At 41.7% G+C, this 24,233-nt stretch overlaps 1 protein-coding gene across 4 annotated transcripts in view; it reads right to left on the bottom strand.

Annotated features, from left to right (window-relative positions):
* SRGAP1 (SLIT-ROBO Rho GTPase activating protein 1) overlaps window positions 1-24,233 on the bottom strand; it is a 234,171-nt gene that overhangs the window by 31,881 nt on the left and 178,057 nt on the right. Inside the window, exons 4-12 of one of the 4 annotated variants that reach the window (XM_044280540.1) lie at window positions 18,863-19,045; window positions 17,997-18,125; window positions 13,413-13,634; window positions 12,929-13,030; window positions 11,173-11,370; window positions 10,991-11,081; window positions 9,742-9,769; window positions 5,351-5,384; window positions 1,305-1,365 (exon numbers count right to left, since the gene is read on the bottom strand). In XM_044280540.1, coding sequence (XP_044136475.1) covers window positions 1,305-1,365; window positions 5,351-5,384; window positions 9,742-9,769; window positions 10,991-11,081; window positions 11,173-11,370; window positions 12,929-13,030; window positions 13,413-13,634; window positions 17,997-18,125; window positions 18,863-19,045 — 1,048 coding nt within the window. Of the gene's footprint in view, window positions 1-1,304; window positions 1,366-5,350; window positions 5,385-8,107; window positions 8,211-9,741; window positions 9,770-10,990; window positions 11,082-11,172; window positions 11,371-12,928; window positions 13,031-13,412; window positions 13,635-17,996; window positions 18,126-18,862; window positions 19,046-24,233 lie in introns of all 4 variants that reach the window. The other 3 variants (XR_006387841.1, XM_044280541.1, XM_044280542.1) reach the window with 3 other exon arrangements.

The following is a 24,233-nucleotide window of genomic DNA, read 5'->3' as shown; positions in this document are numbered from 1 at the left end:
CTACATACCACCCTGCGTTACGCAATTGCAGCTAGCAACGGTGTGCATATCTATCAACACCGGCCGGACAATTGTTGATCTAGGAGCATTTCATCTGAGCGGTAGAACCAACAGGTTATTATTCTGGTGCCGCCGAGCATCTCTTTCAGTGTATGACTTGGTTCTGTGTACTATTACCTTCTGTTTGGCAACCCGCCGCGTTGCTTCTTGTTTATGTCAATGCATTATTGTTATCTATTATCATGGGGCCTATTTTCTAAAATTTCGAATTAAACGTTAAGTTTTAATTTTGACCACTTACTACATAATTCTTCTGTTTGACTCAGGTGGTCATTCATCATTAAATTGTTATTTGTGCCGGAGAAAATACAGCAGCATGCTGCGCTTTTTGCTCCGGCCAAAAATCCTGAAGACTTGCCGCAAGGCCGGATCCGGAATTAAGCTAAACGTCGTTTCGGCGCATTGTCGGACCCGACGTTTAGCTTTTTCTGAATGGTTACCATGGCTGCAAGGACGCTAAAGTCCTGGCAGCCATGGTAAAGTGTAGCGGGGAGCGGGGGAGCAGCATACTTACCGTCCGTGCGGGGAGCGGGGGGCTCCAGAGTGACGTCAGGGCGCCCCAAGCGCATGGATCATGTGATCACATGGAACACGTCATCCATGCGCACGGGGCGCTCTGACGTCATTCTGAGCGCCCCGGGAGCCACACGGACTGTAAGTATACCGCTCCCCGCTCCTACTATGGCAACCAGGACTTTAATAGCGTCCTGGGTGCCATAGTAACACTAAACGCATTTTGAAGACGGCTCCGTCTTCAAATGCTTTCAGTACACTTGCGTTTTTCCGGATCCGGCGTGTAATTCCGGCAAGTGGAGTACACGCCGGATCCGGACAACGCAAGTGTGAAAGAGCCATTAGCCGGTAAAATGTCGGGCTCCCTGACTAAAACCTGATGGAGGGCATAAAGCTGCCTTCACATGCTGCAGATTTTGGTGCAGAAATCTCGCTGCGACTGAAAATCTGTTCCATTCATCTGAACGGGGATGGAAGAAATCCACGTGCTTCCCGCCAAAACAATCCCATTCAAATGGATGGAACAAATTTTCAGTTGCAGAAAATTTTCTGCAAGAAAATCAGCCACATGCAAAGGGATTCTTACAGTCTGGGGCCCGTCTATCATAAATTGGCACTTTGGTTATTGTCACTGGCCTGCTGCTATAACGGAGCTGAACAGCAGAAATGTCTAGCACACACATGAAGAGGGCCTAACGCAGTCATGGGCTGGTGACAGAAAGGCTTCTTACCATACAAGTTAATGAATCTGATGCAGCTTTCCACGATGAGGGGAATTATTTGCCCAGATTCCTACAATGATAAAGTGGAAATAAATGAAATAAATGAAGTTTTTGTCTTATAGTCCAGCAGAAAGATTAATATTTTAGCATCCCCTGGGGTAATAACGACTATAACTCCAACTCCACATATGCAGTACTGTCTGAGCTATTGGAAGCAGAGTTCAGAGCTGAATGTCTATCAAATCTGTGCTACTGAAAGGCGTACCGTGTGCAGTGTACATGGCTCTGGACTGGAGTATGACATTCTGCTGGTAACGAGCGCTGATGGAATACCAGCATGATTGGCAATCATTACCTGCATTTACATGAAGCAACTACCTTTAGTACAGGGATGAACAATCAGTAATATGATCGTTCACCTACATACAGTTTTCATTTGTCAGCAGCACCTCCCCTGTTTACATGGGGCGATGTGCTGCTGAAAAACTATTATTATTGGTGCCAGATAAAAGATGCAATTTCACGACAAACCAGACTTTGCTCGTTTATTGGGTGTCTGGCAGCATGCTTGCACGGTGCAATGATCAGAAAGAATGACATTTGTTTCTGATCACTGGCCTGGGTGAAAGGCCCCTAACTTTTTATGTTGTCTTTAAAAATGTACTATATAAAAACAAAAAAAACCTGCCCAATTTAATTTACAGCTTTATAATCAATTTCTAGCACAGTAATATGGAGACATATATAAGACTTTACACTGCAATTTTACATATCATCTTCATACAATTTAAAGTGACTCTTCAGTCCAAACATGACACATGTATAATCAATAGACAGTTGCAAGAAAAAGTATGTGAACCCTTTGGAATGATATTGATTTCTGCACAAATTGGTCAAAAAATGTGATCTGATCTTCATCTAAGTCACAACAATAGACAATCACAGTCTGCTTAAAGGGAACCTGTCACCGGATTTTGTGTATAGAGCTGAGGACATGGGTTGCTAGATGGCCGCTAGCACATCCACAATACCCAGTCCCCATAGCTCGGTGTGCTTTTATTGAGTAAAAAAACCTGATTTGATATATATGCAAATTCACCTGAGATGAGTCCTGTCCCTGACTCATCTCACGTACAGGACTCATCCCAGGTTAATTTGTATATGTATAAAATCGTTTTATTTACACAATAAAAGCACACAGAGCTATGGGGACTGGGTATTGCGGATGTGCTAGCGGCCATCTAGCAACCCATGTCCTCAGCTCTATACACAAAATCCCGGTGACAGGTTCCCTTTAAACTAATAACACAGAAAGAATTAAATGTTACCATGTTGTTGTTTTTTAACACACCATGTAAACCTTCACAGTGCAGGTGGAAAAAGTATGTGAACCCTTGGATTTAGTAACTGGTTGAACCTCCTTTGGCAGCAATAACTTCAACCAAACGTTTCCTGTAGTTGCAGATCAGACATGCACAACGGTCAGGAGTATTTCTTGACCAAGGCTTTTGGAGATACTTTTATAACCCTTTCCAGCTTTATGCAAGTCAACAATTCTTAATCGTAGGTCTTGAGAGCTCTTTTGTGCGAGGAATCATTCACATCAGGCAATGCTTCTTGTGAAAAGCAAACCCAGAACTCCACCTCCAATCACATCTCATTGATTGGACTCTAGTTGGCTGACACCTCACTCCAATTAGCTCTTGGAGATGTCATTAGTCTAGGGGTTCACATCCTTTTTCCACCTGCACTGTGAATATTTACATTGTGTGTTCAATAAAAACATGGTAACATTTAATTATTTGTGTGTTATTAGTTTAAGCAGACTGTGATTGTCTATTGTTGTGACTTAGATGAAGATCAGATCCCATTTTATGACCAATTTGTGCAGAAATCCATATCATTCCAAAGGGTTCACATACTTTTTCTTGCAACTGTACCTGGTGCTCCTCCCATGCTTCCTCTGTTCTCCCAATCTTGACCCCAGTTAGATTCTTTTCCAGGTGGCCCCCATCATCTCAGCCTTCTGGCCGCCACCTCCTCAGATGGACACAGCACCTATATCATCAGTGCTGGGCCATCCAAGGGCAGAAGTGGGGGAGGCATATCTTAGACTTTCCTAAAGTGCACTGCATGAAAAAGTCGGAGAGTGGTGGCCATCTTGAAAGTAATCCAACTGGGAACATGGAAGAAGCAGAAGGTACCATGTATGATGAGAATACATGTGTCAAGTATAGTCAAATTTTAAGTTAGGACTGGAGGGTCGCTTAGAGTAACATTTTAAATGGTTCTTTTCCTGCACTGAGGTACTTCAGCCCATTCTCATCTACAGCTGCATTCATAATTTTGCAGGATTCTGGAGTAAAAACTCTCAGTAACCCCAGCTAGTTCACTATATTTACAGAGCCTGCCCTGGGGATTTCCAGTCTAGAAGATGTGGTCTTTACACTAGGTTCTTCACAGTTATCTGATGTAAGAAAAATGTAGCTTCCCAGAATGTAGTGCACAGGCAGCAATGTGTCTGCCAACACAGTGATCTTCGATGAAACCCACATAATTCTGAATGCAGCCAAGAGCAGCAGAATGTAATAAAGCATATTGTATTTTTAAAGGGGTTATCCCATGAAACGTATTATGCAATGACTAGTGCATTTCACATGAGGTAATATGGCACTATGTATGCAATAAAAATATTGTTAGAGTTTTTGATGTAGATTAAATATTTTTCCTCTGGTAGTGCTACCTATTTATCCTTCTGGTTCACATTCTCCTGCATACAGTGGTGGATTACCATGTTCAGTAGTTACAATGTTCTCTTCCTTCCCCTCAGTGTGTGCATTACATACCATATGTATTTCTAGGGCCAGGGTCGGACTGTCCCACCAGAGGATCCTCTGGTGGGCCAAGGCTCTAGTACCATAGTGGACCCCAGATTCAAGGTCCTGTCAAACATTTGGAGCAGCCTATAGAGGCAGTCACTTGCCACTGGGTTCTATTTCTTTGAATCAAAATCTATTAAACTTTATTGACAATATGGGAGTTGGGCCTCAATAATTTCCTCTGGTGGGCCCATGGAACCTCAGTATGACACTGTCTAGGGCTGTGTGTGAGGGACTATTTTCTATGCAGAGAGGAAGGGGTTAGAAAGAACTGACTGCAATTCCCTCCTGAGAGATGTAGATGTTTGATTGCCTTGTGTGGCGCTGCCTACCCACAGAAAGGAAAGACAATAGTCCTCCAGATAATGTGAGTGAAAAGATTAAAGTTACACCCCCCCCCCCCCTAAACGATATAGTTAAGATAAATGTGTGCCTCACCCTAGATATTTTAGTTTTTTATTAAATTTGTGGGATAACCTCTTTAAAGTTAGTCATAGATTTTATATAAACTGTAAAATAATGAACATCTGCTTGAAGTGTTAGTCACATATGAATGCAAGCATAGATAAAAAAAAAAAAAAAAAGATCAAAGTTGAAGTAAATAAAATGGAGAATAAAATGAAAAATAAAACATCTTTGGTTAGACACGATTTACATGCTGCGTGTACAAGTCTCTGACAAGGGAATGTCTGCACACATTATAAGGATTTAGAATATCTATATATGCACACAGTATATATTTATATAGTACATCTAATAGGTTACTATAACATTCTAGGTCAGAGGCTCTCCTTGCTAATAACAAATGTCAGTGATTGATGAATCCTAGTTCAACAACACCAAGTTCATTTTCCCAACCAACGGTAAACAGTAACGCGCCAGGAAATGGAGCAATGAGTTATAGTTGATTTTCACTAAAGTCATTAGATCCATGCTTGCATGACTGCTCTGGAAATTTTTTTTACTTTTTCTTCTTAGTTATGAGAAATATCTTCTCCCAGGCGGAGGAGTGGGTCGCAGAACAGCTAATATGCAGCACTTGTGATGCACGATTGCTTCCACGTATTGCCCTCAAAAATTATATATCTTATGCTGGATGCAAATATTCCCTTGTCGAAAAGACAAGTACAAAGCAAAGTGCACATCATGAGATTTCCATCACCAGTAGCACAATACCTGATGTCTTGTGTGTGAATTCCTTCTTCCCCGACTAGAAGCAATATTAGCAATACAGGGTAGAAAAAGAAGTAGAGAATAAATCTAGTGAAGATCCAAGATGGAATTTAGAAGTTTTACTGATTTCATAGTTTAGCATTCCTGGTAGAACAGACGAGATGGCGTAACAACCTTTATCAGTGCAGAGTAGACATGTTGCTGGGAAGGTGTTATGTTGGCTGCAGTGAACTCTGTTACAATAAATAATCATGTGCTGTTATTTTCCTGACGGACCTGTGGAGGGAAGCATACTTAGGGAGAGTTCACATCACCGTTTCATTTTCCGTTCTGATCCGTCAGAAGAACAGAAAAGAAAACAAAAAAGTCATCAGTTATGCACAATTTGCATGTTTGAGCCATTTCCATCTGAGATCCGTTTTTTTAGACGGGAAAAAAAATCCTGCATGAAGGATCAGAAGAACGGAAAATGTTTGGCCGCAGCAGTGATGTGTTCCCCAAGCAGAATATGACCCACTATGGACATCAGGACTGCCCCTATATGAGCCAGAAGTAGCTTCCCTCAGCAACAACACTAGGTGTTAGAGAAGAATGATGCACAGTGATCATCTAATTGACTGGCTGGCTTCCACTCAGGTTGGCTTCATGAGATACCCCTTTATAAAAAATATATGTTGTGACCATCTAATTAAAGGGGTTGTCCAGCCTAGCAACCAACAACCAAGCGCTTCTATTAAAAAAAAAAAAAAAAAAATGTCCCATTCCCTGTAGGACCATGAAGTGGCTTGGTCTCATAACCATTGTGGCCAATCACAGGCCTCAGTGGTCACATCTGCTTGAATAGTACATTACAGCAGTGACGTACTGTTCAAGCAGATGTGACCACTGATGTTGCTTAATGTTTATTTCTAAAGATATGGCAACCCAAAAGTCCCCGAAAATATACATGGTAGTCTGACAAAAGAAATGCTCCGAAAATTGTAACTGCCAATTAAAATTAGACAGCATATCCTTATTTTTCAAATCTGTTTTTATTTTCTGATTGCAGATTTATATTCTATTTCCTGAACATGATTATGGAGGTGGCCATCTTGCCAATAAGCTGATCCCAAAGAGTCCCCCCCTGCTGGAATCCCTAGGGATCAGCTGTCAGAAAGTGTTCAATTTCCCTGAAGTACCACCAAAAGTGTAAATGAAGCATTGCACACTGCCCATTCAAATCAATGACTTGTTACTGTAATGCCGGACAGGACAGGTCCTCCAGAGCAGGTGGTGCTCTTTGTTACTGATCTCTACTCTAAGGCTACATTCACACAACAAGAAGAACGAACGTGTGACGGTACAATGGTTTTAAGAACATTGGTAGTCTATGGTGTTATTCACGCGGATGTTTTTTTTTTGTTTTGTTTTTTTTACAGCCAGGGAATAACTTCCATACACACATACAACATGTCCTATTTTGTCCGTACACGGACCCCATACAATGGCAGGGGACAAATTTTACAATTGCAGGGAACAATTTTTAACATCTGTTTCTCAGAAAGGTATCAGTGTAAAGAAAACATCTGTTAAAAACTGACAGTTTATCTGTCTTTAAATGAATGTGTGAATGTAGCCTTACCCAAAATAAAGTCTTAAACACAGCTGCCCGATTTAATAATTTAGAATTCCCTAATAGGGTATATGAAAGTGGGTTTATTTAAGGGAGTCTGTCACCACTATATGACCTGATACAGCGCTTACATGGTTCTGCAGCACTCCTATACATGATTCTAATGGTACCTTTTGGTATTTTCTTTTGACTTGCACAAGCAGGAAAAATGCTGTTTAATCCCTATGCAAATGAGCGCTCGCAAGTGCCCAGGGGCGGCGTTCCCTGTGTAGGTGCCCAGGCTGCTCTGCCTTCTTTTTATGTTTACTTCACTTTATAAAGTGCTCTGCCTTCTTTTTACTTTACTCCTCCCCAGCCTCTTCCTTTGCCCACACACAAAGTCCCTACGTCATCGCTAGGTCCGGCCAAAAGAAGGCAGAGCAGCCTGGGCTCCTACACAGGGAACGCCTGTACTGCCTTATTTCCTGTGGATGACGTAGGGACTTAGAGGGCGGGCAAAGGAAGAGGCTGGGGAGGAGTAAAGTAAAAAGAAGGCAGAGCAGCCTGGGCTCCTACACAGGGAACGCCGCCCCTGGGCACTTGTGAGCGTTCATTTGCATATGGATTAAACAGCATTTTTCCTGCTTTTGCAAGTCAAAAGGTACCATTAGAATCATGTATAGGAGTGCTGCAGAGCCATGTAAGCGCTGTATCAGGTCATATAGTGGTGACAGACTCCCTTTAAACGTGACAACCCCTTTAGGCACTAGTGTATGAGCTTGTTGGAATGTGGTACATTAGGTGTCACGTACCATGTACATAGGATACACACAGTTGAAGTTGAATGAAATTCAGAGAGTCACTGCTGGATTTTTCCCCTATAAATGAATAACAGGAAGGCTTCTGAGAAAACGTTTCCTGCACTACACATTTCACTGTAACAGAGTTCACTGCATAGATGTCACTGTCTGCAGCCGACAATAATGCTGGCGTTTATGAGGAAGGGGTTACACTTCCATCTCTCTGTAGACTCAGGAAGGATATTGATCAGAAGGGAAAAAACAGCCCACCACAATGTAGAATGTAATGACGTCCCTCAGCTGCAGAGAGGCCCATTACATTGAAAGCAAAAGGTGCAGGTTAGCCCTCAACATTACCAGTGCCAGTACCTGGATGAAGAACTCCAGATCCCCGTTAAACAACTTAGTAATATACTGAGAAACGGGTCTGGGTTTCCTTTGTTTCTGGGGTTTAGGGGGGACATTTGGAGGCCTGGGAAAGGGAACATGAGCAAAAAGTGACATTGCTGAAAATGAAGTAATACACCATTACTGTGATTACTAAAATCCATCCACCCAAAATGAAGCAATTTATATCTATAACCTCGGTGCTTCAGCAGCAATTTTTGCAAAGCCATTTTTGCTTTGGTTGTCTTCTATAATTTTTATATATAACATAAAAAATGATCACATTATGATATTCAGATTAGTTATAATTTTGTAAGCTTTTCAATGATGGCAGTTTTAGAAGGTTGTCTACAAACAGCGTCCCACTTAAACCTACTACAGGGCTGTGGCATCTTCAGTAATTTGCAGTTGAATGCGAATTAGCCTCTCAACTATTCACGGACAGAATATATTGGGTGAATTTTGATATCAATGAACATATTATATAAAGAAACATTAGCAAATACGTATAGCTCTAATGTAGGTTTAGAAAAGCATATTCATTTTCATCTAGTACATTATAAAGGCAATGCAGAGAGCATTCCTTATATTTTATACATTGCCTATATTTATATTATATTATTTGTGGCTATTACGTTGACATAACCATTTGCTCAATATGATACACAGTAATAGAGTTGCACAGGGTATTGAAGTTTCGATACCCAATCGATACTTTTAGACCCGGATCGATACGATACCGGGTCTTACTATTTAACGATACTAGGATGCGCTGCTGAGGGGTTAACTGATGGGGAACCCAGCGCAATGTCAGAGGGCGGGTGCCGGGTATGTGATACCACCACCGGCACCCGCTGCCTACACTTAATGTATCAATTATACAAGTAGTATAACTATTATAATCATTGGTGGAGCAGTGGCCACAGGCGCCCCCCCTCCATCATTGTTATATTCATTGGTGGCAGTGCCCACAGGGTCCCCTCCCCTCCCCTCCTTGGTGGTGCAGTGGCAGCTTCCAATCTGAGCCCCAGCAGTTAAATCGCGGGGCCACGGTCAGTTACCATGGCAGCCAGGACACTACTGAAGCCCTGGCTGCCATGGTAAGCTCCCTGCTGCTGTTTGCACAGAGCACAGGGAGGGTGTGAAGTCCTAGTCACCCTAACAGAGCTCTATTAGGGTGAATAGGACAAGGGATTAAAAGTAAAGTAAGTTAAAAAAAATAAAAAATATACGGTACTAAAAGTTTCACCCGCTTTCCCAATTTTGCATATAAAATATATAAACAAATAAAAAATAAACATACATATCGCCACGCCCAAAAAAGTGCCAACTATTAAAATAATAAAAAATATCTCCTATGTGGTGAACGCCGTAACCGAAAAAAAAACGTGCAATTCTCCATTTTTTTGTCACCTTGTCCCCCCCCCAAAAAAATAGTATAGGTCTGTTCTATTATGGGCCGGATGTTCCATAAAATGTGGAATGTACACAGCTTTTTTGGCGTTTTATTTTTTTCGCGTGGTATCAAATGGTATAGAGTATCGCAATACTTTTTTATGGTATTGAAATCTAATCTCAAAATGTTAGTAACGTGACTACCCTACACAGTAACGTACCTTGTGGTCATGTATTCTGCTCTATAGCCTGAAAAAAATCGAGAGAAATAGGTTTACAGGACATTTACCAATCATTTATGCTGGTGTAAAATATTATTCTACATAAATGCCTGTTTTTATGTTCTACAGTCCTGCACCAGTGTGTCCAATCTGTAGTCAAGTATCATAACTTCTCAAACTCACAGAATTCCAATCTTCCATGGTTCTCAAAAGCACTGTGCAATTAAGGGTACTTTCACACTAGCGTTTTTCTTTTTTGGCATTGCGTTCCGTCACAGGGGCTCAATACCGGAAAAAAAATACTGTATCCGATTTTCCAGATGACACCGGAGAGAGGAATCCGGTATTTCAATCCATTTGTCAGACGGATCCGCATCCAGATCAGTCTGACAAATGGCATCCGTTTGCGTCCGGATTGCCAGATCCGGCGACGGAACTGCCTGCAGGAATCCTCTGCCGCAAGTACCCTAATTCTTCAGAAATCATGTCTTATAATGTGCACAGTGAGATGCAGGAGTTCAGAACATTACCACTGTAGCCAATTACAGTCCTTAGTGTTAGACTGCGGAGGACAGCAACTGGCTGCAGTGGTCACGTGTCATATACTGGCAAATCCCTGCTGCAGGAAGTAGCACCAAGAAGACAGGACCAGCACCACAGATCACAGTCCTGGAGAATGAGGCGAGTATAAGATGATTTTTATTTTTTATTTTAGGCTACTTTCACACTTGCGTTTTGGGCGGATCCTTCATGGATCTGCAAAAACGGATTAATTACAATAATACAACCGCATGCATCCGTCATGAACGGATCCGTTTGTATTATCTGTAACATAGCCAAGACGGATCAGTCATGAATGTTATTGAACGTCAATGGGAAACTGATCAGTTTTCTATTGTGCCGGAGAAAATGGATCCGTCCCCACTGACTTACCTTGTGTGCCAGGACGAATCCGTTTGGCTCAGTTTCGTCAAGCGGACAGCAAAATGCTGCAGGCGGCGTTTTGGTGTCCGCCTCTAAAGCGGAATGGAGACAGAACGGAGGCAAACTGATGCATTCTGAGCGGATCCTTTTCCATTCAGAATGCATTAGGGTAAAACTGATCCGTTTTGGACCGCTTGTTAGAGCCCCGAAGGGATCTCACAAACGGAAAGCCAAAACGCCAGTTTGAAAGTAGCCTTAGGCTATTGCAGAGCTTGTCCAAGATCTTCATGGCATGAACAGTACCCAATCACAGAACCTGCCTTACCTTTCCCTTCCCCAAGAGTCCTCTGAAGCAGGTCATGCTTAGCCTGTAGTTTTGTGATGAGATTGCTTCCTTCAAGATGTTCCCTGAATTTCTACACAGAAAATATTTTAGATATTGTTTAGATTAATAATATTAAATATGAAACAATGAAAACAAAAAGGCAAAAGGACTTTTTTTTTTACCATAAAGTAGAACTGTTCTGTCTCTTGTTGGTTTGCTCTTCGTTTTGCAATACTGGGTTTACTCAAGTACGTCTCAGATACTGTGGATTTCACAGATTCAGTGGAGCGACTGTGCTGAAAACATTCAGAAACATCATAGTCTTCTATTGTGACCATATCCTGGATGGTCTGGAGGGTGGCTTCTGTGGTTTTCTTTACCTACAAAACAAAATATGACTGCTACTGAACAGTGGATACAATCCAAACTAGATGGCGCAACAAGCTGCTGTAGATTTGCGCTATAAACACCAGTCTCTGGCATAACTTATAGAAAACCTGGTGGGCTGCCGAAAAGGGGTGAGCATGGCTTAAGGGTCCATTCACACGTCCGTAGCGTGTTTTGTGGATCCACAGATCCGCAAAACATGGACACCGGCAATGTGATTTACGCATTTGGAGGACCGCACATCGCCGGCACTAATAGAATATGCCTATTCTTGTCCGCAATTGCGGACAAGAATAGGACATGTTCTATATTTTTTTCAGGAACGAAAATGCGGACCCGATCTGCATTTCCAGAGCAGGGCCACGCATCGTGCAGCCTCATAGAAATGAATGGGTCCGCAATTCCGTTCCGCAAAATGCGGAATGAAATTGCGGACGTGTGAATGGGGCCTAAAAGTGGGAAAAGTTTTTGCTCAAAAAAGTGTCACTTGCGCAAAAAATGTAATTACTGTACGGCAGAAAATGGTCATACAACCTTTAATACATCCCCCCCATAAGGTGCTTTCAAAGCTTCCCTGCCATTTCCCTCTAGCAATTGGCAGGGAGCACAAAGGCTGGACTCCCATAGATCAGACATTGATGGCAACCCCTTTAAAGTGAAGACCTTTCTTGGAGTGATCCTAAACCTTGCATTAGGAAACAGTCTTAGCAATTCTCTAATGGATATCCATCACCCAAATGCTCCACTTACAAGCAGATCAGATACCACAGCCTAGTCACAGTTGCGAGGAATTCAATTTTTTTTTTGTGGCTGACCTCAAGGTGCCATCATAAGAAGAAAGGCATCATTTACTGTGACATTCTTGTATAAATGGAAGAAACCCGAGTCCCTCCTTTAGCTCCCACTGAGAAAGGAAGCAACTTTAATTCTGAAATGAAGGATAATAATGCTGCTCCAAGATGGAGTTTCACGTCCTCAATTGCTTTGTTAATAAATATTTTATTTAATACAGAAGCATGAAATTTAGGTTTTAATATAATATACTTATTCATCTATATGGCATATATACATTTCTATTATATGGTAATTATACATCTTTATGGCATATATATGGCATATATACATATACATGACACAACTAGAACAGTGATAATACTGCTCTTCACAAACTAAAACTAACTTGGTCTGGTTCAAATTGGTGGCAAATATAGAAAGTGTAAGGGCTGTCACACGACCGTATGAATGGTTCAAAGATTTTGCGGAACAGGTGTGGACCCATTAATTTCAATGTGGCGCAAAAGATGAGGACAGCACACCGTGTGCTGCCCGCATCCATTTTCCAGTTCTGTGGAAAACAAAACGCGGACGTCTGAATGCGCCCTAAACGAGTTGGATAAAAAAAAAAAAAAAAGAATCGCTATGCAAAAATACTCAACATTTTAGATCTTATACCAAAATTTGCTGCAGCCTGCAGTCTGTGGCATAATCTGCCATGCAGTAATATCTGCTGTAATTACCTATGTATTAGACAATATTAAATCATGGTATTACCTCTTCATTTTCAATTTTCAATGTAGCCAGTCGAGACTGAAGCTGCTGGTACCGGAGTATAAGTTCACCTTGTAGGGGCTGCTGAGCGCTAACTTGGCAAACCTTCATTTACAAGAGAAAAGAAAATTACATTTTTAAGTCAGCGTTGGTCACTGATGACTTCACATAACAATCCAAAAACAATGAAGGAGGGTTTCTCAGTAGGACTTCATCTCATCTGTCACACGTTTTGCCCCAACATCCAGTCGGCCAGGTACTATTTTTCTCTCTTGCTTTCCTCAGCCAGGTATAACAAGCTGCAGCCTTATTATATCCCACAATGCAGTGTTGTGTTTACTGCATATGTAGCAAGTCAGTTTAATTACCTGTGATAGGTTGTTTTTTGTGACAGCACTTATTGTAGCTTGTGTAATATAAGTCTGTGCCCAAACCTTAAAACTTGTACCCAAAACTAATGCAATACACAATTTTTCCCTCATCTTACCTCATCACCCAGGTGGGGCTGAAACTCAAACTTCATCGGTGGACAGAACGCAGTTGGATACATCTCCATAAATCTTTGCTTGTCATTCCTGGGTTCCAAGTTATCAACTGCATTCTCTATGATGTCCAAGCCCTCATGCCGGGACGTTTCCAAGTTGTATTCAGCAGAGAGGTAGGTTCTCATGGCCCTGTTTAAACTTGCATGGTACCCCAGTTCACAGCACTACAAAACACAGAGACACAAAACCTTGACATGTATATGACTCCACGTAAAACTATTACTATTAAACGGAACCTGTTAGAAGTTTTTGCCCCCCCAAGCCGCCATCACATCCTGACTCTTCTGCTCCTGTACATCTCCTAGCCTTATTAGCTCAGCAACTGCTGGATATTATTAAACTCTTTGCGTGCCATATGTTAGTTACTTTACTGCAAAACAAAGGAGGTGGAGAGGCTTTGGAGAAAACCACACCCTAAGCCCGTCCAATCTGGTTTGTTTGACATCTCTGAGGGCAATGTTTGTGATGAAGTGCCCCATCCTCATGGATGCAATTGAAGATAGATTGGACAGGATTTAGGAGTGGCCACCTTGACTTCTCTCCCAAGCGTTTCCATCTCCTTGACAGCAGAATGGAAGTAAAGGGCATCTTTCAGCAGGATCACGTTAAACCAGACAATACCTGGTAGGGCTGTTCCAGCTGACTAAAGCCATTCCCCTTATTGTTCCCTTGCTGGAGCTTTTAGAATTTTTTTTTAAATATGCAAACTTGTCTTTAAGTGCACCAAGGACAGGCCCGAACCAAACAGCGCACCTTAGCTCCTTTGCTTTCCAAGAAACTCCCTTTCCATTATATTGACAGGGCCAGAACCTGGGATGGAGGAGGGGGTGTCTTGTAAAAAAAAAAAGAGCAGAGTGGATAGGGCCGCACTCGGTGCACTTGAGGCCTAATTTGCATATTTTTTTGAACACTGATTTCTCATAAATTGCCAAAATGGATCGGGGTAAGAAAAGCCTTGTTCAATTAGCTGGGGAAGCCTCATCAGGCACTGTGACTGGTTTAATAAAGTTTGATCCTGTTAACAGATGCCCTTTAAGAATACATGGATCTGGGATTAAAGTTAATTTTTAACAAAATTCAGCATCTGTTGCGACTAAGAACACCTTTAGAAAGCAGGTCAAGTCATGGTAGCAGTTTTGAAGGCAAAAAGCTTCTGACAGGTTCCCGATCCTCAGATCAGACTCGTGACTGACTGAGCACATTTTCCTTGCATTATATCAATTACACATGTAGGCATCATTCTGCAGAGCAACGCTGTGCAAATTCTGAAAACTAAAACCTGTAGAGAGCTACAGCCAACGTGTTATAGTATCAAATTGGGAAAAAAACGTTCTACACAGGGGAGGCAGGCGGCAGGAGTTGGCACCTTTTCTCAGTTTTCATTTCACACATGGTACAGTGTTATTTCTCATTCTCAAGAATGCCAGCTGTTAGAAACATTTCATTTAGCTCTGCCAAATTGGCTGATGAGCAGTCAGCACATTCAGAAGTGTACAAGTTCCCAAAATAAATGAACATATTCAGAGGGGAAATTGCTGTTACGGGAACAAGGCAGGAATGTACAGGTAGGGAGCGTAAAGAACCATATAAAAGGACTGTGTAATACACACTGTACACATGTTTGAGCCCTTACTGTACCTCTGTATACACAGGTATACCAAGGCGTATCTGGCATGCTCTGATATTCTAGGAGAGAACAACTCTGTACATACCACAGCTGTGCACATGAGCATAACAAGGGTAGATAGTAAGAATGTAAGATCAAACAAAAAAACTAAAATACACACTGAAAAGGTTTATTCTGCTTTTATAAAGTTTAAAGGTTTTGAGGCTTTTTAGAGTGATGGTCTCTTCTCAGGATAGGTGATCAATGTCAGATTGGCAGGGGTCTGACAACTGTACACACCCACTAATCCGATGTTCGTGAGTCACTTCAGCGCCGAAACTAGACAGCTCTGTCAACTGTGCAGTGGACAGTATTGGTTACTGCAGTTCTGCTCCAATTCACTTCACAGTTGACAGTACCGGCGCATGAGCTACATAGGAACAGCTGAATGGTGGGGGTTTGGGTATTGGAATGCCAGACTGAAGTGCACTTACCGCAGTCTTTGGCAGTGCAATTTTTACAAGTGAAACATGTTTTCACATAAACCATATTGCTAAACAGTCGCATGTGAATTTGTCATGTGGTAACTGGTCACTCGGCACACTATTACAGCGTCTAAACCCAGCCTCAGACTGCTCAGCCCTGCATCACAGTCAGCTGCGAGAAGTATTGGGCTAAGGCTACACGCGACAAACTAGCTACTCGACAAAAAGAGAACTACACTGTAACATTTATTGTAACGATGGTCTATGGTGTCGCAGAAAAATCCAACTTGGATGGATTTTTTGCTACTCCCATATCGCAACCGCAGCATAACACCATAGGCTATCATTACAATAAATACCGTGCGACATTGGTGCGACACATGTTGCCGTGTAGCCCCAGCCTTAGGTCTAGAATACATTTTGGCCACTGGATGTAAATAAGAATGTTTCCATTAACTGACAGCAAATAGAGATCTTGAAAATAGTAAACTGAAACACAGAGTATAGTGGAAAGTTACAGAACTTTTCACTAATCTTTATATTAAGATGGAGCAGCCCTTTAATAAATCAGTCATTGAGCCTGCCTGACCGTGAGATATATTTGTGGTGAGGTGAAGTGGGTGGGTGCCGCACCACAAGGTTTCACAATAGTGAATTTCAGCATATATTATCACAGGCTGGTCTATATAAAAGGAAACCGTTGTTCTGGTGGGAGAATCTAGTGAAAGAAGTGGTTTACCACGTGACATTGCACTGTATGAGGTAGAGCAGATTCTGAGGTCGGGCATATAAATTTTCTATGACTTCTGTAAAGTCATGTAAAAATCTGACTGGAGAAACCCTACAGGACAGACTAAGGCTGGTGTTACAAACGCAGAATCATAATCTATAAGCTTGCTGCCAAAATAACGTCTTTTCAGTTGATGGGAACAGATTTTCGGTTGCAGAAATTTCTGCACAAAATCTACAATGTGAAAGCACCTTTAGGGTAATGCCATACGTGCCAATTTTTAAGCCAAAACCAGGAATGGATTCAAAAACGAGAAGTTGTACCTGTCCTTAAAGGGGTTGTTTGGGAATAAATTGTTTTACCTAATGCGGGCAGCCTGCCTCTTTAAGCAAAAGATTCATACTTACCCACAAGAGCGAATTATAATAGGGGCGTTTAGGTTGGCAGCCCTGGGCCTGGCACTGCTCCAAACAACCCTTATTGGTTTCCAGTCACACACGGTGCAAAGCCAACATCTTACAGCTAAGGCCTAGTGATAACGTCCTGACACTTGAATCAGGACGTTCTGCGTGGGATTTAAAGTCAGTACCGCCTCTTTCCCGTCCGAAAGAACAAAAGCATCACGGCAAGAAGAGAAGGAGACGGTGGGTGGCATTTTTTTATTTAAGGGTAAGCACATTGCTCAAAGCAGCGCACGGAACGTGAAGCGCTCGCTGGGCAACTTCAGCAGACAGACACTGCCCTGACACAGTGCTGTCTGCAGGTCATCAGTGCTGTCTGCAGGTTGAAGAGCGAGCTGTTAAAGGGGCAACGTAAGACTGGAAGTTAACTCCGTGGCTGGGAGGGACATTTTGAATGCCAATTTGCCATTTGTATGTCTGCAGTTACATAACCACTGAATTTAGTGACCCTTCAAAAAACAGCATGGCCAAAGGGAGAAAAGGCTCTTCTGGTCTTCTCTTCTATTGGTTATGCGGTTTCTTGGGAGGCAGATAAGTGGAAAATTGGCAATGCAAAATGGCCATGAAATTCACTGGGCACTTGCAGATGCCCCGCTGGGCACTTGCAATGGCTCATTTGTATATCTTTAACATTTAGTTTTTGGTGCTTTGGAGACTCTCACAAACTAAACAAAGATGAACTCCGTGTCACGTATTTGTGTCCCACGAGGCTATATAATCTGATTAGCACGTGTCAAGCAGGTGACAGACTCCCTTTAATGTAGAAAAAGGCAAATATGGTTAAGAGTGTCCGCACACAACGTTTTGTGCCGTGCAGCCAGGAACCATGCGGCAGTAACTACATCGGATTATCAGACTTCCATGGTCCTGCAATGAGGATTTCGGCCGAGCAGAAAGTAAATGGTTGGTATTTGCTCCACCTGTACTTACTGCGAGTCTAAAATCCGCATTTCAAAACCAGTGCAACCACTATAAAAAATGCATGCAGCTACGGCTACATGGCCCACATTCACTATGTTCATGGGTAACCTAACTGTGATCTCATTAACACATCGTTAAGTAAAATCCGTCCGCTGCTCAAGGCACAAGAAGGCTGTAAGGTGTGTAGAAAACCATTTCTGCATCATCCCTCACTTATCTATGTCACAAGGAATTCCAATTAAACCAATCACTCAAATAACGACAAGAATGAACTTGCTGATGATGAAATATATTTAGATGGAATAAATTATTCAGTTACTTACATCAATTAAGTCTGAAAGGTCGTGGATGTAATATTTGAATACAGAAGCATTTGTTGCCTCCAGTGTTAATAAATATTCATTCCGTGCCTTTATGGATTTCAGTTTGTTCTCAGAGTATTTGGCTTGGCGCTAGAGACAGAAATAGCCGTTAGTGAGACAACGTACACAGCTTGGGCATACATTACTGAAGATCATAGGATGAATTGACTAATACACAATCATTGTTAAGATCACTAAAGCCTCCCATGAGTTGTCCTGCCGATTCTTATTCGGAATGGCAAGAAAACGACTTAGTCTGTAGTGTACAGTGTATGAGCCTGGAAATGCTCCCAACACATGCATCAAATGTACACTTGGGCCTCATTCAGAGAAGTATAAAGACCAGCTACTGCCCTGGCTCATCTTAGTTGGAGGCGTTAGGGCTCAGTTGCAATTGTCCAAAAATTTCTAGTACCATGAGTTGCCACAAAATCAGATTTATTGAAGCACTTTAAAAGGGCATACAGCATCTAAAGACACATTTCAGGCCTTTAGCTGGAGCCATGTTATGTCTAAGACCCCAGCTAGAGGCCTGAAATACATCTATCAACTAAAGTGAGCTACGGCAGTAGCTGACCATTACCTTTCTCTCAGTGACACCCTAAGGACACATTTATCGAAACGCATCATTACCAGTTGTATGCTATTTAAAAGCGCTTCTCTAGAATCCTAATTTTATGGCAAATTGTGGTGCTGGAAATTTTTGGACAACCCTAAAGCCCTACTGAACCGCCTTAAACAAAAAAAAAAGTGTTGGTAAATATATATTTATTTTTTTATTTTTTTCATTTTTTTTTACACACTGTGGAACGTAGTCACACACTTACCTTTTCTTTCATCTTCTCGATTTTTTTCACCGAGCTCCGTCTCTGGTGCTTATCTTCCAGCCGTAAATGAAACACTGGGTCACCAGACCTTCCAATTTGTTTCTCCTCTTGTTTTTCAGCTTCCTTTAGCTTACACTCTGCACTGATGCTTTCTGCATGGTACATGTGGTAAGTCTTCATGCCCTGCAAGAGCAATGTTAAAATGCTATTTCATTAACACAATACTTGTTTTTTGCTTTTTCTTGTTACTTGTCAGGCAACTGATAAATGACATATATATATATGTCCTGATGACCAAATATTGTATGGATTATTTCCACTGCATATCTTTTACACATAAAGAAATACTGTAATATCCCATCTATAGTGTACAGAACTGCCAATATCTAAGTGGTTACAAATACGTCATATTCCACTATTCTAAAAAAACGGATTAGCTATTACATCTGAGGAAGCCACCTTGACGCCTGGTAGATAGGCCCAACACACGTTTGATCATAAATGCGCGCAAAGAGCTTCAAATTTTTCATTTCTAGTAGGTATAATACCACTTTAATTTAGAATGATCCCCATTTCTCAGTTCTATTGTTTGTATGTAAAATGTTGTGCAGCCATGCTTTTATTAGTTCTCTATATGCTTGCTTGAAGGATATGCACCTGTGACCACGATTGTGTTAGTCTAAATTTTCTTGTAGTATATATTGATGGTAGCAGCCTCTTTTAGACTAAGCAACGCCCATCTGCCTGGGGCTTCTGAGCAGAGTATAAGGCTAGGGCTACACGACGACATGTGTCACGCGACTTATAGGGCACAACTACACTGCAACATGTGTCACACAACAATTTTTATGATAGTCTATGGTGTCGCACTGCGACACATGACATGTTGCGACGCGAGAGTCACAGAAAAATCCATCTTGGATGGATTTTTTTTTCTACTATCGTGTCGCATGTTGCAGTGCGACACCATAGACTATCATTATAAAAATTTTCGGGCGACATATGTCGTCATATAGCCCTAGCCTAAATGTAGCTTGTTCCTACACTGCCTTGAATATTGTAGGCTTAGGTAAGTCCAAGAGAGGCAGTTCTGTTAGTGTTAGGTACCCATCTGTGGAAGCCACCTTGATGCCGGTAGATGGGCCCGACACACGTTTGATCAAAAATGGGCGCTAAGAGCTTCTATTTTTTCATTTATGGTATAATACCATTTTAATTTAGAATGATCCCCATTTTTCAGTTCTATTGTTTGTATTTGAAATTTTGTGCTGCCATACTGTTATTACTTTTCTGGTATAGGGTGACATATAAATTAAGAGTAGTCTGGAAGTGTTCAGAGACTAGTTCTTTGGACATTCCACAGCAGATAGCCTCCTGTTTACACACTTCACAGATGTATGGTCTTCAGGTGCCAAAAAAACGTAGAAAATTACAAAATGTATGTATCATAACTTAATTCACAAGCTAAGCTAAAAGTATATTGTGCTGGCATGGATAGAAGAAATATACAGCTTTATATTCCAGAAATAAAATCCAGTATGATAAGGACCACTGAGACAAAAGGGATCCAAACGAGCTCTTATGAGCTCTTATATTGCCCCTCATCAGTGCAGAGAGTACTGGCTTAATTAGGTAACAAGCCAGGAGTCAGAATTTGGGGGATACTATCTCTCCATGGGGAGAGAGCGCCTTAATCGGCATGAGGAGACTTATAGGCCATACGTGCTCCTCTGGAATTCTGGGAAGAAAGGGATGCAAATGAGCTTTTAACAAGCTCTGCCTCTAGATGGAAGGCTACTTTCACACTAGTGTTTTAGTTTTCCGGTATGGAGATCCGTCATAGGGGCTCAATACTGGAAAAAATGCTTCAGTTTTGTCTCCATTCATTGTCAATACGGACAAAACTGAACTGAACAGAATGGAATGCTCCAAAATGCATTCCATTCCGTTTAGTTGCGTTCCCATACCGGAGAGCGAACTGCAACATGTTGTAGTTTGCTTTCTGTCCTGGGATGCGGAGCATGACCCCCAATGCAAGTCAAAATGGATGGATCCGTTTTCCCTGACACAATAGAAAATCGATCTGTCCCCCATTGACTTTCAATGGAGTTCATGACGGATCCGTCTTGGGTATGTTAAAGATAATACAACCGGATCCATTCATAACGGATGCAGATGGTTGTATTATCAGTAATGGAAGCGTTTTTGCTGAACCCAGCCGGATCCAGTAAAAACGCTAGTGTGAAAGAAGCCTTAGGCAGCTGTAATTCAATGTTCCGCCCTTTAAATAGGCCTAGAGACCACTAAGGACCACTGAGTGATACAAGATGAAAATCTGCCACCCTACAGAGTACTGTAAATGTCGGGAAATTTCCTGTCACATGACTGACGGTGATTGTCACCTGAAGAGGTGAAAAGGTAGAAATAATAAAAACTGTATTTCAATAATACATTATAATTTACCCATGAATCTAAATACACACCAGCAGATTGTCACTCATTAACCTCTTAAGGACTGGGCCCACTTTCATTTTTCCTCCCAACATTCCAATAGCCATAACTTTTTCATTCACATAGTCATATGAGGGCTTACCGTATTTTTTTTGCAGGACAAGATGCATTTTTAATGCCACTTTTTAATTTAACATGTCTTGTATTGGAAAATGGGAAAAAAGCTCTTCCCCAATGTTCCCCCTTGTCACACTATTTTCATTGTACTGGTGAGGTATCGGGCTTCTCCTCACAAGACTTGCGGCCAGCAATGAACCCAGTGACCTCACCGGCACAGGGGGGGTTCTCTAGCACTACCGGAGGCCATTTTGTAGGTAGGCACTATGCAAAATAGCCCCCGGCAGAGCTAGAGAACACCCGTCTGTGCCGGTGACATCAGCGGGCACATTGCTGGGCGGAAGTCTGCTTACCATAGTGAGGAGAAGCCCAGTATGTCACCGGCACAATGAAAACACATCCTTGCTCTGCACAATTACAGCGTGACAAGGGGGAGCATCGGAGCTAGGAAATGCTCTTATGCTCCACTCATATGTAGGCTAGAACAAGAAAGCAGCCCATAAGCAAAATCAGGCACAAACCACTGCACAGTTTGTGCACGTGAAGCACAATGAAATCATTGCCTGTACAAGTCGCGGGGCCAAAAACCGCATCAAAGCCGTGGGTGGTTTTGCTGCAGTTTTTTTTTATGTGGTTTTGAAAGTCTGGTCCAAATTGTCCCATGTATATACTCCCTTAAGCACATGAGGTTCATATGACTAGAAGTAAATGGCAAATGTTTGAACATTCAAAACCAGCGGCTGTGAGTCCTTTGCAAATTGTAATGAAGACATTCAGGAAGCACTGTGCAGAGCTTTCTACACATGCATCACTGATGCCGATTCATACAGTATATACTAGGACAATATACTAGGGAAAACTACTTCTACAAAGAATTTGACATCCTCACTTATTTATTAGGCCGGGTGTACATACTCTGGCAAGAGACCAAACTCCCCTTACCCCCAACATGCAGCAGTTGGGCACAATGGGTGGGCTGCGTTTTGGCTAGTTGCAGGAGCATAGCGTGGAAACCTGGCCATAGGGTGAATCAGATCAGTGACCCCTCAACAGTCTACACAGGAAGTTGCTGAAAGCATACAAAACAATAAAATGATTAATGTCTGTCTCATATGGAAAAAAAAAAGCAAAAATGGTAATTCGGAATAACATTGTTAAAGCTGAGTGTACCAAGGTCAACCAGGTTGTCTGAATAGGTTAATGGAGTTGGTAAGTAAAATGAAGGTTGATGGTTGACATATATACATGTATGGTTTTCCCCCAAAACATCTAATGTGAGAGATCATGTCAAAATAATAAATCTGATCTCCAAATTCACAATAATTAAAACTGGAAAAAACCAATCAGCCAATTCCTTGGAGAAATTCTGAGAGTGGAGACTGTGTCAACCAATAATGTAGAGGTTTACTACATTGCTGTCAATATGATTAATGGTGGAGCCTCCATCACTACTCTTCTCATCGGTGTCAGCCCACAGCTGGCAGATTAGTGCAATATCAAGATAGTTGTAAAATGTAACGCAGTTTCATCCCGAACACCGAAAAGCAACAAGGAAAATGGTCATGTCCTGGAGAAATAATAAGCATTGTACAGGACTGACATAGGAAGCACCAGGTTAGTGAAAAGTGATGGTGGTAAGACTAGAAAATAAACCACACACATTCAATAATAAGAAAAAATAATATCAGTTTCTAGACTGAATGTACAGCATTTACAGAGTTCAGCCCCCACCTTGACCTGGTTGCTAATAATTACCAAATGCTAACTCGACTAAAGCTGGCCATACATTTGGGATAATGATTGGACAACCAGGGAATCGCCTTTTTATTTTTTAAATAAAAGCAGCCTCCCTGGTGCTTGAGCACAATGGCAAGTGATCTGCTGAACTCAGCCGATCCTGACATCAACAGCAGTTTTGGCCGATGAACGGTCAAAATTTTCAAGCACGGCGGATTATTTTCGGCAGACAAGAATCTGTCGTCGGCGATCACAAAACGGTTGGAGGATGTAAAACCACAGGGAAAAGCTTTCCATTTCACTGGCACATAATTCATTAAAGTATACAAGAGAAGGCACTTTACAAAGTAAGGTCAACATGGAGAGATCAATACAATGATTCTGAAAAGGCGACCACTACTGCAAATCAATTTAATACTAAGTCTATGTATTGCCAGTACGTGTATATACCATTGAGATTACATGCAGGACTAAAAGCAGCAGCTCATGTCCAAAGAACCTCATGATCAGCCAAGACAACAACAACAAAAAAGAGCCATGACCGCTATCTACTGTAGCTTCCTGTATTTTTCAGTACTTGGAGGAGAAAGGCTTATACAAAGAAATCAGAGAGACTAATGCTGAAAACTCCCAATTTGATCCAATTTACTATTATTAGCAAGGGTATTGTTATCAATTTAAAGAGATCCTGTCATTTCAGATGATTTTTCAGAATACGCCGTCATTTATGTATTTGGGGAGTAGCACTATTTCTGGCCATCATATGACCTAAATTCTGCATTTTTCACCAGTTTTTCCCCTCTGCAGGCTCCATCTGAAATAGTCAGTTTTCCCTGAGCTAGTGGGCAGAGACTAGCTGCTATGGTGTCTCCCATACACTGCACACACAGAGAAGATGCGATCATGTCGCCCTCTCTCTCTGTAGCACACCCTCCATAGCAGCAGCAGTATGGAGGACATTATATAGCAATACCGATCAGTTTAGTTGTGAATCCAGCACTGGGGTGAAATAGAAAACTTGCTACATTTGGAAATTCTTCAGACCCTTTCACTTTTTTCCTATTTT

Source organism: Bufo gargarizans, chromosome 2 (genome assembly GCF_014858855.1).
Source record: "Bufo gargarizans isolate SCDJY-AF-19 chromosome 2, ASM1485885v1, whole genome shotgun sequence".
NCBI classification, from domain to species: Eukaryota; Metazoa; Chordata; class Amphibia; order Anura; family Bufonidae; genus Bufo; species Bufo gargarizans.
This window is presented reverse-complemented; position numbering and strand designations above follow the sequence as displayed.